Source organism: Achroia grisella, unplaced genomic scaffold (assembly GCF_030625045.1).
Source record: "Achroia grisella isolate CSIRO2021 unplaced genomic scaffold, CSIRO_AGI_Agris_v1 utg327, whole genome shotgun sequence".
Lineage (NCBI taxonomy): Eukaryota > Metazoa > Arthropoda > Insecta > Lepidoptera > Pyralidae > Achroia > Achroia grisella.
Genome location: NW_026712799.1, coordinates 747,613 through 763,068, shown reverse-complemented (window position 1 = coordinate 763,068; position 15,456 = coordinate 747,613). Strand labels below are relative to the sequence as shown.

The 15,456-nt window shown below is 29.9% G+C and overlaps 1 protein-coding gene across 1 annotated transcript in view; it reads left to right on the top strand.

The window, feature by feature from the left end:
• The first annotated feature begins 1,095 nt into the window (after positions 1-1,095).
• Positions 1,096-15,456, top strand: part of LOC131843615 (uncharacterized) — an 82,001-nt gene continuing 67,640 nt past the window's right edge. Inside the window, 14 exon segments of the mRNA XM_059192287.1 lie at positions 1,096-1,159; positions 1,687-1,887; positions 2,199-2,378; positions 4,603-4,701; positions 5,211-5,384; positions 6,607-6,813; positions 7,635-7,823; positions 11,264-11,361; positions 11,646-11,792; positions 12,547-12,750; positions 13,333-13,431; positions 13,813-13,953; positions 14,221-14,430; positions 14,866-15,019. Coding sequence (XP_059048270.1) covers positions 1,096-1,159; positions 1,687-1,887; positions 2,199-2,378; positions 4,603-4,701; positions 5,211-5,384; positions 6,607-6,813; positions 7,635-7,823; positions 11,264-11,361; positions 11,646-11,792; positions 12,547-12,750; positions 13,333-13,431; positions 13,813-13,953; positions 14,221-14,430; positions 14,866-15,019 — 2,167 coding nt within the window.

The following is a 15,456-nucleotide window of genomic DNA, read 5'->3' as shown; positions in this document are numbered from 1 at the left end:
TATAGACATACTTATGTTAATTTTTTTAAGTATATATATTGTTCATAATTGGTTGTTACCTGCTTCTATTCTTCACATCAAATTTGAATAAGATACGTTCAGCCGTGTAGTCACTATACTATCGAATTTATAATACTGTTGTAACCTGTGAGTTCGTTTGCAAGTCTCATCATCTAAGTCACCTCGGTCTAATTTGAGATAAAAGATAACCTATGTCTATCCTTGGGATAAAATTTATCTTCATTAATTAATTCAGGAGGTCATTTCATTAAGATTCTTTCAGTCATCAAAATTTTATTGCTTATATAATATTAGATGAACAAAATTATGTACATATATCTAATATTAAAACATACATCCTATTTTCAGGAATAGACAGTTGGTACAAAAATGTGGCACTTATAAAAAACTTCAACAATGTATTAATATTGATTAATTGAATAATTTATTACTTTTCTGACATTGTGTTATACACAATTTATTATTGACGCAACTAAAAACACATCAAGAACGTATTGGATACATATTATGAGAGTTCTGTACATGTCTATTCAAGTCCTAATTTAGCAGAAATTAGTGACGTATGGTTAATAATTTTCTGTGTAATAATGGGTTTATAATAATAACAAAGAGATACTCGATGGGAAACGAATATTTTTTTTTATTCTACGACTAACGAGAACAGCTTAAAATGATGTTGATGAAAAAAAAATATGAATTATTTTTGCTAACAATTTTTGTGCTTCAATGAAAACATTCTTCTTATTTTTTATTGTTAAATAATGGAATGATTTTCATGGATAAGTTGAATTTAAAATAGAAATGTTCAGCATTGGGATAGACAGACTGAGTAGAGTTATAACGGTTTCTTTTATTTTTAGTTGTTTTTGACTATGGAATCCTGAACTGAGAACATAATAAATGTATGTACACAAGTTTTCCTTTTATAGATACTGAAAAAATATTATTTCAATATTATATTTGTTGAAACAAGTGCATGAGCATAATTATAAACACGATTATCTACTACTATATAAGAGGTAGGTAGGATCCTGTACAATACTTACATTGGACGGTATTTTTTAGTCGGTTGTAATGTTGAAGACGATTTTTCTTGTTGCCATTGCGGCTAATGTATTTCTTATAGTATCTTCTACAGGTATGTAAAAAATAATAAGTAACCTTTTCACTAACAAAGTGCCTAAAGACTTCTGAATTGATAAAATTTTGTATGTTTATTTATTTAAATAACTTTTATTAAAATTAACTTTTTTATGTAAGTGCAAGAACAACAAGAACAAGAAGGTAATTTCCCACGAGATAGAAAGTAGCATGTCATGCCTTTATGCGTTGCTATTTCTGGAGACGTACATTCACCGCCATACCTAATCCTTCCAAAAAGAAAAACCAAAACACATTCCTCCTGCCTGGTGACAGACATTAGTAGTCAGAGTTAGATGAGGTAAACAGATGTAGTTATATAAACTCTATTGTGATATAAAGCTAATGAAACAGCACCTGGACAATTCTAACACGAAACAAACTACCACTAAACAATAGCATATCACATACGTTAGAATCTGTGTCTCCCATGGTATTTGGGAAACTATGAAACGAATTTGTATTGGCTGTACAACATGGACAAAAAACACATATATTATTAATTAACGGATTATTCATTTTTAGATGAATGTTGCGGCGAAAATGAGACATATGAAGACTGTCCAGCTACAGTTTGTAGACCAAAAAAATGCTCGGACTTGGGTTTTCCGCTAAATTGTCCCGATGAAAAACCAGATGGTAGCTGCCCAGGAAAACCTGGATGCATATGTAAATTTGGTTATGTTCGAGACAAAGATGGTGTATGCATACCCTCAAAAAATTGCCGTAAGTTGAAAATAAATTATTATTATTATATTTTAAATTGTTAAAAAAAAAGAATTCTTCAATGTTAGTATCATCACAAACAGAGGTGAAGGTCTGTCCCTATGTATGCTGAAATTTTTAAAACTATGCAATGGATTTTGACACGGTATTTTTTAAATAGGTAGAGTGATTCAAGTTAAAGGTGTAAATATATTATACATGTACACCCTTGCGAAGCCGGCCCGAGTAGTTAGTTATAACACAATAACTAAGTATTCTGTTTAGACTATTAAATTTTGATTATTTAATTTTTATGGACATAAAATTTACAGCTTCATGTGGAGGGGACAAGAATGCAGTCGCAGGGTGTGGAGTGAATTGTAATAAGCATTGTTCAGACATCGGCAAAGAACCTGGTGCATGCATTCTACTATGCTATCCAAATGGATGTGACTGCAAAGATGGTTATTATTTGGACGATAAAACTGGAAAATGTGTCCTACCTTGCAACTGCAGTAAGTAATCATTAAAACTATTACAAAAGTTGTTCTGTTTGTTAGTTATATTTAAATAAAAAAGAAAACCTTTTCGTAAGAAAATAATCCAATAATATAAGTGTTAATTTGCAGCATATTTCTTGTATTAACTATTAAAGTAAAGTCATTGTAATCTACTGTAATAAAAAAAATAAGCACAATTCAATTTTAAGATTTTAATTATAAAGTAATCAATTCTGAAATATATTTAGCTGAAAAGAATAAATAAGACATCCAACTGTTACTATATATTTAAATAACAGAGAATTTGTGAATTTCAGTAGAAATAAGAATAGCACAATTCTTATTACAACTGACATTCTCATACAGTTATAAAAGAAACAATTTTAGTCAAAGAAGTGTTTAACATATTTCTGAATAATCATTTAGTAGTTTCATAACTCACTAAAATGTTAATCACGCCGTTAAATTCCTGGAATTAACAATTTAAGCTTTGAAGTTAAAAAGTAATTTACAATATGAACATATAACAATATATAATGATATTATTATTATTATTATCATATTCCTCAATTTTTAGTTAATAACTGTTTTTGCTATCTTTTTCTACTACGTGTCAAAGTATGAGAGTATGCAATCCAGTTTGGAAATCCAGACTTTCTGCGGAAACTATTTTCATAGATTTTGTAAAGGTTACTAGCAATCATAATAGATTTTATTCACATGCACCGAATTTCATCCGCAGGAAAGCTTATTATTAAAATTTCAATCTTCCACTACATAAAGCTTAGACATTTTTGTTATGTAGTTGCATAATATTAGCTACTTTAAAGTAAAATTCGATTACATTTACATAGATTTTTCCTTTATATATACTTCATTAAGTAAAGTTTCATAATTTTATGATATGGTATGTTTCCCGAATAAAAAAATAACTGTAGTATATAATAAGTTGTACAAAAAAACTGTCTGATTTACATATTGTTCGTGAAACTATTTAAACCTAATAAGTTTTAAAGATAATATCTTTAATTTAATTTTGATTTGTAAACTGTTTTGTTCCTACTTTGTGTCTATACATAATTTATATCTCTGTTTTGTTTTATGAAAATACTTTTCAAACTTAATTTAATTGTTATGTAACATATTGTTATAGTTAGGTTTTTAATTGTCTAACATCTACAATTGGAAACTGAATAAAATTGTAGCTATTATTGCGAACATTACTTGACACCTTTTATTTCTCTACATAAAACATTTTGCTGTACCCTATATTTCATAACATATTTAGAATACTATAATCAAGAAAAATCACTTGAGTATTTTAAAAACAAATGAAATATATCGTAGGATATTGAAAATTTTATTATAAAAGTAATGCAAAGCAATAAAGGTTATACTGCCGTAATAATTATAAGTCATAAATTAATGTAGTTTATATAGTCGTATATATATTCATAATTTATGACACAAAGCAAAAACCATCGAAAATGTTAGTTATGAACCAAAAATTAATTAATTTTAAGAAAGACAAAATATGGCAGCTTAGAATTTAGCAATATGAATAGTATTGAGTAAATTAAACATAAACATAACAGTTTTATTAGATAATGTATGTAAATTATATAATTATATAGGAGTATAACAAATAAATGGTTAATTTAAATACCATACATGCAATACAGCATAATGAAATTACACATTCTACAAGAAGCTCTAATTCAATCGAAATTATCAAATATTTGGAAAGCTATGGGTTACGTAAAAACTTCTAGAAGTGGAGTATAACAAGGAGTATAAGAATACTTAGAAAATTAAATAAGCTTGTAATAATCTCATACATAAATAACCGACAAAATTTAAATTCCTATTACTACAGTGTTGTTATTTATTATTATTACTGTATAAAAAATTTAACGCAAAGATTTATGTGATATATTATTTAAATTACTCTCGTTTTCCTTATTCATAAATGCAATTGTCTTGAATGAATTTCTCGAGAGTTTACTGTTACGTCATAAAATACCAGTATATATGAATCAGAAATTGATTCGAACATCTATAAAATGTCGGTCATTAGCATCAAAAATTGTAGTTAAAAGCATAAAATATCCTATTTCATTAAAATATATAGTTGTCCACCCCATTATGGTAAACAAATAGTATATATAAAAACAAATAGTAAATAAAAAAATATTTCCTATAATGTACAAAATCTATATAAAAATATTCATTTTAGGTGCGGAATCAAAAGACAATCCGGGAAAATCTTCATCATCATCATCATCGAACTCGTCATCACAATCATCAGCATCATCGAATAGTAATAACAATGGCAGTAAGTAAATAGTATTATATTCTTTTTCGAACCGAATTATTATTCTGAATTGGTGTTGGTCCTGCTTTTTTAAGATAAAAGATAATGAATTTATTGTATTCTATCTTTATGTTAAATTGCATTGAGAACTATTAAACTGTTTTATCCTGAAAAGTACACAAACAGCCAAATAGACAGGTACACTTTTCGATTTATAAATCGGCTACTTAAACCTCTTTTTAGTTATATGGCCCACCCACATCTTGTGTTTACTAATAATATGTATTTATTTATTTGTGCACAGTTGTCTATGTAAATGTATTTTCTATAACCGAAACAATAAAGAGTTTTTATTATTAAATAGTTTGTTTATATTTGAAATTTTAATTATTAACCATTGTTGTATTCATACGGCGTAGGATCTTGTGGTTGATATAGTTTAAAGGTGTATGTATGAACAGTTGTATTTTGTATATCTGGCTGTTACAGTTAACTTAGTACATATCTTGCACTATTAATTTTGTCCGTAGAATCAGCTTCTAATTCGTCTGCATCGTCCCAAAGTTCAAGTTCGTCTTCATCTAAAAGTGGAAAATCTTCCGATTCATCCTCGAATTCATCAGCGTCAAGTTCTGCATCATCATCAGCATCGTCATCATCATCCTCAAAGTCTCCCAAGCCCGATCCTAACTGCCCAAATAATGGTAAGTAGTAGGGAGTAGATATATTTTTATTGAATTATAAGATTGTATGATATTATATAAATACAAGTATCTAGTATTATTACTGGATACTATCTATGGAATATATATTATGATATATCTAACATGAAATTTCATTGCGAATTTCGAGTTACGTATATGCTTATAACATAAAACGATTACTCGAAAACGGTTTTTGCCATCCGACGACCTATAGTTAGCTGTTCTCCTATATTCATACCTATACATATACCCATTAATGACATTTCAAAATGAGTCGTACTGGTAGATGTCGAGATTCTTACCTTGCTTTACTGTTATATATTTATTTATTTATATACTCAAACTTTTTTGTAACGTGTAGTGATACTGCTGTAAATTTGTTGTAATAAACAATTCTATATAATTCTATTATATAAGTGTTTGAGTTACTGTACCAATTTTAGATAACAATTTATCCTAACCCCTAGCGGTTATAACCCCTTTTTAATATAAATAAAAGATACCCCTTCTGAAATCGGACTTGTGTACACATTTTTCTTTTTGTGTCTTCGTTTCACGTCGCCTGCTTCATTTCTTTACAAAAAGGTCCTATGCAAAAGTTTTTCAATAATAACTTTGAACAATTTATTCTATTGAAATAAGAAAAGCAGTTGTGAAATCTACTTAGCAAAGGTGAAAACAGTGTATTCTGTTTGAATATTATTTGATATGACGTGTGTTTGAAATTGTGCTATTTTATAAAGATAGTTGTATAGTAAAAATAGTTATCTGGTAAATCGAAATTCTATTAGGCAAGATTATTCTTAATTAAGGGCTAAAATTACAAAGTTTTACATAGATATTTTTGTATAATAAAATTATACAAAAATATCTATTTCTATATGTTTAACTAGATCCGACAAATCTTATAGATATCTATATATTTTTTTAATTTGCTTAAATTTATTTTATTCATTGTAAATGTAATCTTTATTAAATCTTGAACATTACACAGGTAAAAGATTAGATATAGATTATATAGACAAAAATAAATTAGACTTAATACTATTAATGCAGTATTGGTAAATATGATGGAACCAGTAGTTAAGTCTCTTCAAGTGAAGTTGTAGTGGACTTAGTAGTACTTTTCTTATTAAGATATACTACCTATGGATATTATAGACATAAGCAATAATTATAACCACCATTTCACTTAATAAAACATGTTAATTGATTATTACAGATAAATGTCCAAGACAGAACGAAGTGTATGATCCATGTCCTATAATCTGTGCACCGGATACTTGTGACTCTATTGGCAAATCTTATAATTGCCCTAATATTCCATCAGATCCCTATTCTGTACCTGGATATTGCAAACCGGCTTGTAAATGTAAACCCAATTATTTTAGAAATCTTATCAACCAATGTATATCCAAGGATGACTGCTGTAAGTATCCAATCATGAATAATACATTTTAATATTATTTATTTTGGTAAAGGGGATTGTTATTAATGTGGACTAATAACCACATTGCTAACAATATACCATGTGAAGTTGACCTTCACATTGTTCCCCCTGGTAGCTATCGTGATAAAATCCTGGTGAATTATTCACGATGGGATTACTGATCTGACCACTGGTGCTTCGACAGCGTAAACTGTTACACTAACGGTTTACGCTGGCGAGGCAGAAACGGAAACACCATTGCATTAAAAAAATAATGTTATACATTTAAAAAAATGTGACAGTTGCCGTATACAATTATTTATAAAAAATAAACATACGCGCTGTGCCGTGTAACAATGTAAATATTCCGTTTTTAAATATGTTCAATTGTGAACAACCTTGAAGATAGCTTAAATTTAATATTTATGTGTACTACAAAAGTAGATATCGTCAAAAATCGGTCATCATATTGCTATATTTTTTTTTGTAGGCGTTTTTAGAATTAATTTCTTTCGACATGTTGTTCAATAATAACTTAAAATAGCTCAATGTTCTCAAACAAAATTTATTAGTACTAATCATGTAGTACTAATAAATTTTGTAATTTAGTAATATGTTTATACTAAAACCAATATAATATTAATATTTAGAAAAAATAAAATTAACGAATTCCAAAAATACTGTTTAAATAATACATAAAATTGCTTTAGTCGTCATCGTTACGTGATAACTGATAATATAATAATAATAAAAATACAGTCGAAATGAGTCACCTGTTTGGTAGTCATAATATTTTTACTATTTTATTTCTGTGCCTTTAGTAAAATGTACGGGACCGCATGAATATTTCTCATGTGGTGGTGCTTGTGACAATGTTTGTGCTACAATAAAACAACAGAATCAAACCCACTGCCCGATCATTAACATCACTTGCAATAGAAAATGTTACTGTGAGGAGGGTTACGCTCGAGATGCCAACAATATCTGTATACCTATTGACCAGTGCGAAGGTAATCTTTTCATTATCTTTTCAGTTCATGTATAACCTAGAAATATATTTAAAAAAATATTTAGGTTTACAAATATAAAAGTTTTGTAAATATCTACTGAAATAAATGGAATAAGATCTAGAATGGCATAATGAATTAGTTTATATATTTAGTAGTTAGTAGTTAATATATTTTATACTTGCATTAAATATTTATTATGACCGAAAATATGTTAAATACATATTTATTCTAAATTATATATATATATATAAGTTGATAATAATGTAGGTAGATATATTTTATAGAAATCTACGACTGTATTCGTAATTATAATGGTATATCGAATTCATTAATCCTCCAAAATTTAAAAGTTATTACATAGTAATAGATGTTGGAACTTAAATTTATATCTGGCCGTTATTGGTAGAAGATAATTTGAATTTTGTATAAAGAAAATATCTTCTATTGTTCGTAAGATTTTCTATTGACATATCGTATGTGAGCCTTGTTACTTTTACCAAATATATATGTTTTACTTTCTTATTTCACTATATTTACTGCCGCTGTGCATTCTACCCCTACAATGGTTATGGGCCCAGAACAGGCCAGAATAGCATAAATAGATGTGGAATATCAGTGAAATAGGTGATTTTTGGTGAATTTGAAATTCCGTTGTAAAGCAGATATGGCGAACCCAACTGTGAGGATTGAATCTCTGAATCGAGAAAATTACGACTGTTGGAGGATTCAAGTACAGGCATTACTTATAAAGAATAATGCCTGGCCATATGTAAGTGGGCGTAAGCCAAAACCAGTGAATGTAACAGAGCTGGAGAAATGGGAAACGGAAGATGAAAAGGCGCGAGCAGATATTATTTTATGTATGAGTGGTGGTGAGTTGCGGCACGTACGAGGGTGCACTACTTCACGCGAGGTATGGCTTAAGTTGGAATCTTTGTATGCTTCGAAAGGTCCAGCGAAAAAGGCAACGTTGTTAAAACGACTGACTCTACATAAAATGGTAGAAACCGATGACTTACGAGAGCATCTGAATGGATTTTTTGATGCAGTAGATAAGTTGGGTGATATGGGTGTAAACATACACGAGGATCTGCTCTCCATAATGTTATTATACAGTTTACCGGCGAGTTTTGAGAACTTCAGGTGTGCCATAGAATCCAGAGATGAGGTACCCCATCCAGATTTTTTGAAAGTTAAGATCTTGGAAGAGTACGAGTCGAAGAGACAAATGGCGAATCCACCAGAAGGGGTGCTGTATTGTCATAGTAAAAAGTATGGAAGATCGTTCGTTAAGAATAGAAAGGAAAAGACAGATTTTAAGTTTAAATGTTATAAATGCCACGAATTGGGTCATAAAGCCAAGGACTGTAAAAAGAAGAGAGAGACTCAAGGAGGGAACTTAGCACAAAACTTCGTTAAAAACTATAGTCTAATGTTATATAATGTTTCAGATCCAGAACAATGCAATGCTTCTAATATAATTTGTAAAAACGACTGGATATTGGATAGTGGGTGCACGTCTCATTTATGTAACGACCCGCGTAAGTTCGAATCTCTGAACAACAATTCGGATAAACTAAACTTAGCTACAAACCTGAGTACTAATATCAAAGGTAAGGGCACTGTTTGTTTATCGGCATGTAATGGTAACATTGTCAACAAATTAAAGTTTCATGATACTTTGTACGTACCAGATTTGAGAAGTAATTTAATTTCTGTTTCGAAAATTACTGAAAATGGGCATAACATTACGTTTAAACGGAATGTTGCATATGTCGTGGACAGAAATGGGAAAATAATATTTACTTGTCAGCGTAAGGGAAACCTATATTATTTTCGAGAATCTGAGAGTGCATGTATATTGAATGAACGAAATGTTGATGTACAGTTGCGGCATAGACGTTTAGGTCATCCAAATGGAAAGGATGTGTATAATAAAAGTGCGAATGTAAACGTGAATGAGTTACAGAATGGTATTAAAAATAAAGTACGAAAACGAGGTTCATCGCAATTTATTGATGAATCGAGACCTGAGATGGAAGGAACCGTCAGTAGTGTCTCTGTACTAAAACGAGCTCCTAGTCAACCGAAGCTACTGCGAACTGGTAAAACAGGGCGACCGCGAAAGATTAATGGAATGGTAGCACTGGAACAGCAGCAGCAGTCAACGATGATGAATGTTGATGAATCTGGCAAAGATTGTGTAGGGGAGGCTCAGTTATCTCGAGAAGTTGTTTTTCGAAGTAAAGAGAAAGATGAGAGAAAAATAGCGATAGTTAAGAAGTATGGAATAAAAACAAAGTTTAAATGAACCATGTTTATATTTTAAAAAGGTGGCAAAATGTTTATTTATTTCGTTTTAATATATATTGAAGAAATTATTGTTGTATGGGACGATTAAAAGTGAACTGTCAAAAGGAGTTCGAATTAGTGTAGCTAAAGATGAGCTAGGGAGTGACATGCAACGAAATGACAATGTCATTGTTTTGTCATAACAAAAATATATAGGTATTATGTATTTTGGAGAAATTCAGTATAGAGATAGATGGAAATAAATGCTGAATAACAAAGTAATGAATTGGTAAAATATAAACAATAGGAGGTAGAGTTTAAAACGAAGTGGCCGTATAAATGAAAAGAAGAATTAAGTCCTAGTTTTTAGGAATCCCGGTAAGTCGGTGTATGGATTTTTCGGACGTAGATTAGGATAACCGTTCATTTTCAGTTACATTTTTATTTTAGATGGTGCAAATATTAGGTGAAGGTCATAAAAGCAAAGAATTGTCGCGTAATCGACGTGTGAGGCTGAGTATGTGTGAGTTTGTCTGAGGCGATTGAAAGAAGCTGTTAAGCTTAATATTTTATTAGGTGAAATCGGACAATCTAGGTACGTACGTTTTACTTTACATGCCGATAACTAAGGAGCGCTTTACTTCGCGTAAGACCTCGTGTGTATCATGCTTGCAGTAAACATGTTGATATTAAAATCACTTGATCAGAGCCGTATTAAGGGACAACGATAAGAGAGAAGTGAGACATGTACTCATTGAAATGATTGTAGCTGATGTATCCGTAGATGGACAAGTGTTGTATGTTTGTACTGTTTAACCGACTTAAATTTAAAGGGGCGTGTTGGAACTTAAATTTATATCTGGCCGTTATTGGTAGAAGATAATTTGAATTTTGTATAAAGAAAATATCTTCTATTGTTCGTAAGATTTTCTATTGACATATCGTTTGTGAGCCTTGTTACTTTTACCAAATATATATGTTTTACTTTCTTATTTCACTATATTTACTGCCGCTGTGCATTCTACCCCTACAATAGAAATCCGACATAATATTAAATAAGTGACTAATAAATAATATTTATATTTTTAAAATAGAAAATTTTGATATAACTATTTTTTTTAATATAAATAATTTTAATTTTATAGAAGATTCCTGTACACCGACATCAACTGAACCGCCGGTAGGAGACGATGCTCAAGTGCGTTTAATAGAAGGAAATGTCGATTTTACTGGAAACTTCCTATATGTTAGTATACTTATTAATGTTTTTGTTATTTGTATCTAACTTCAAGTATAGAAGCGACGGCTGCCATTTCAGGTCAGGTAGTCTGTCAGCTTTTTTGTTATATACTAAGAATATCACTTTACATAAAAATATAGATATATGTAAAACTTAATAAGTTTTTAGGTACTTTGGTTTTAGAATAAATAAAAAAATAATTTAATTAAAATCAAGTTTGCAATTTTCGATATCGTAGTGAATGCAAGACGTGGTAGATATAATACAAATAAAACATTATTTTTTTACAGGAAGTTATCAATTACTACCCATTAACCAGTGTAGTGATGTCGCCGTTCTCCGTTTTAGTTCCTTTAGCAGAGCTGGCTCTTTATACCGATCCAGGAACCTCTTACGATCAATTATTGAACACGCTCAATCTTAAGAACAAAGCTGAGGTAAAAATGTCATGTAATTTATATGATATAAAACCTACATCTATTTTTTATCGTTGCACTGCTCACACCATTGACAGGGAATTCATTCTCACACCTTAGAAACTTCCTCCCGCTCTGAGTATACACTCAGATTGTGGAATGGACTACCTGCCGAATGTTTCTCTAGAGACTACAATATGGGGTTTAAGGGTATTTTAAGTTTTCTTAAGGGTCATCACGCGGACGTGACATCACTGTTATTTCAGGCGTTTTCAGCCTTCAGTAACCGTTTACTATCAGATGGGCCGTATTGTCCACTGTGGCAATGATAAATTTTACATATAATAAAAAAGTAACTGATTGCTATCGGTACATGTAAGATATATGAGAGAAACTATTATTCAGGGCCTATATCAGTATCCAAATCGCACTAGTCGCTTGTACGCACTAGTCTCAGAAGCAGGTTAACCAATTTGGATGTGGAGTCCAAGTAGATAATGAACAAACTAAATATTTAACGTTATTTATATTGTAGTTAATTTATTGCAACTTTTGCACTTACTTTTATATAGTATCGTATAGAATGCATTAGTCTTTACTCGATAAATAATATTCAATCATTTTTTAATTCATTGAAAGAAAATTGTTACAGTATCCTCCGGTATCAATACTGTATACAATTAAATTGTATGCAATTTAAGGCCCATTCCTAAATATAACAGAACTATGAATGATATGTAACTAATAATTATTCATGAGTTTTAATTTCTTTTAGATTCGTAGTGTATTCCCGGTACTATTGAGTTCATTGCAGGCGCAAAAAGAAGCCATTTTAGATTTAGCTGCGAAAGTATATGTGAACGAAAACTACCAGCTTACCGAGAATTTTGAAGAAGATACACGTGTAGTCTTTGGCGCAGAAGCAGAAACCATTGACTTCAGTAAACCTGATGAAGCTGCCGATACTATTAATGCTTGGGTATGAATACACGAGTATTTATTATTTTTTTAGAAATTTATATACGGTGTACGATACGCAATGAAGCCAGAAACCAAGTGTACTATTCTTAAACCACTTTTACCCAATGATCAAATTTCAAGTAAACTTTGAACTATTCATTATACATGGATCACATGACTGTTCAGTTTATAATAATCATCATCTGCATCTTTATTATTCCATTATTTGGGGTCACTGTAATATATTTTTCTATTCCATCCATCCCTTTTTTGGCCTTCCTCTGTCCTTATAACCATCAACATTTATATGTAATACCTTCCTTAAAATATTATTTTCATTTCTATGTATCAGTCAATAATAATAATAAATAAAAATATCTTTTGTTTTCCAATTTGAGCAGCATAGTTAAATTTATTATGTTCATTTTATAAATATCATCATGACATGAATTCAAATACGTATGTCCGACTACCATTGTGTATACCTATTTTTGAAGTGTATAGGCATTCTATTATGGGTGCAACAAACAGGTCACTCGTGGTGTTAAACTAATTTGCAAATATTTCTCTGTTGATAATATAACATTCTTTATAATTTCAGGTAGAAGAGGAAACAAGGGAGCGTATAAAAAATATTGTTACACCGAATTTATTCAGCGCTGATACACGTATAGTCCTGGCCAATATTATTTATTTCTTGGTAAATTCTACAATGCAATATTTTTATTCTTACAGCTTATTATAAAATAAATTAAAATTGAAGGGACATAATTGAATGACATATCTGATTCAGTATTCAGTTTTTTACAAGAAGTCTAAATAAGACGCTAAAATTGTTTAATAAATATAATAGTTAAGATTCATGCGAAACAAAATTCAATATCTATTATTTTCCATAATTCTGAGTTTTCCATATGGTTACAGAACAAGATATTAATATCTCTAAAATATATCACTTCTAATTACTTGGATATTATAAAAGGCGACAAAGAATATTATGAATAAGACAACATTACAAGAAAATGAAAGCTAATTTAAAAAACTACTTAATGATGATTCTAAAACAATTTTTATTTCGCAGGGTAATTGGCAGGAACAATTTAATGTAAACGACACGGAAGAAGCCGATTTCCATATTAATAATAAATTAAAAATAAAAGTACCAATGATGTATCGAAAGGACACTTTTAAATATGCAGAGAATAAAGATCTTGACTGTAAGGTAATACAATTTTTGAGAATATTTATATATATTATTGTATAAAATACCCTAGATTATTCATTAAGTGATTACAAATAATGATGTGCCTTTGGATGAATGTAGGATGACTTAATCAGAAGATTGTGGATATCAGAGCTACTCAAAATTTTAGTCGTAGCTACTATTTGATACTTAACAGCAAATACTTTGATTTGGTATCTTGATAAAGAAGGAGTTATTTAAGTCATATGGATATGAAATTACATACATTTTAAATATTTCTTGCAGATCCTAGAGATTCCATACAAAGGAGGCAACTTTTCATATGTTATCTTTCTACCAAACGAGGTCGAAGGTTACAATTCAATTGCAGAAAAAATTCGTGATCCCGATGTGTTTAATGGAGCTCTAGATTTGTTACAGTCCGAACCTTGTTTCCTTTATGTACCGAGACATGAAATAAGTACCACGATTGATTTAACCGTTATTTTGAAAAAGGTAAGGTGTTTATTGTATACAGAATATTTTTTTGTGTTATTGAACAATTATTACTCTTGAAACTGTTACTGTACATGTACAGTAATGATGAATCCTTATGATTTATTTGTAATATTTTGTTTATCACTTGCTAGATTAGCATTATATATCTACCTACCGGTATACTTACAATGGAGTTGAACGCTTTCTAATTGTTTTATTTTAGTACAAGACAATAATTTTATTACCAAACAGGATATCTATCAAGGGAGTTATAAGAATGACATAATGTGTATCTAAAATTATGTTATATAGCTATAATAAGGTGTTTTCTCTCTGATGTCTACTACATGTAGCATAAATTGAAAGCCTTTTCTTTCTTTTTATATCGTAAAAGATGAGTAATCATAATACAGCACGATACAATATTGAAGTGCTTAATATTATCATTTCTAGCTCCAGATCACAGATTTATTCGAAATTGACAAATCAAATCTTAACGGAATATTAAAGAGCAAAGATAAAATTGGTGTGTCAGCTGCGATACAGAAAGCCGATATAAAAGTAGACGAAGTAGGTACCGAAGCGGCTGCTGCAAATGGTATGTAATGTTTTTCTTAAAATCAATTGTTAAAAATTATTATTTGGCTTTGATGGTCTAGTGGTTTAGTACACTTTCAGTTGTCGCGGGTTCGATTCTCGCAGGATACAAACATTTGTATTCATGAGTATGATTGTTCGTATAGGCATTTTCTATGTATATTATGTATGCATTTACAAAAAAAATGTATCTAAGTATTTATATTAGTTGTAAAGTATATAACACAAGATTATACAACTAATGTAAGCTTTATAGCTTAGGATTGGATGTCACAGCGTGAATTGTCTTGGAGTTATTATTATTATATTATATTAATAGTAGGTAATGGTTTTGAAAAAGAAACTTATTATAACTATGCTACATACTGATTATATATGTCCTGACAGACACGTGGATCAATAAAATAAATAAATATCTTTATATTTCGATAAAATTTTACAGAATGT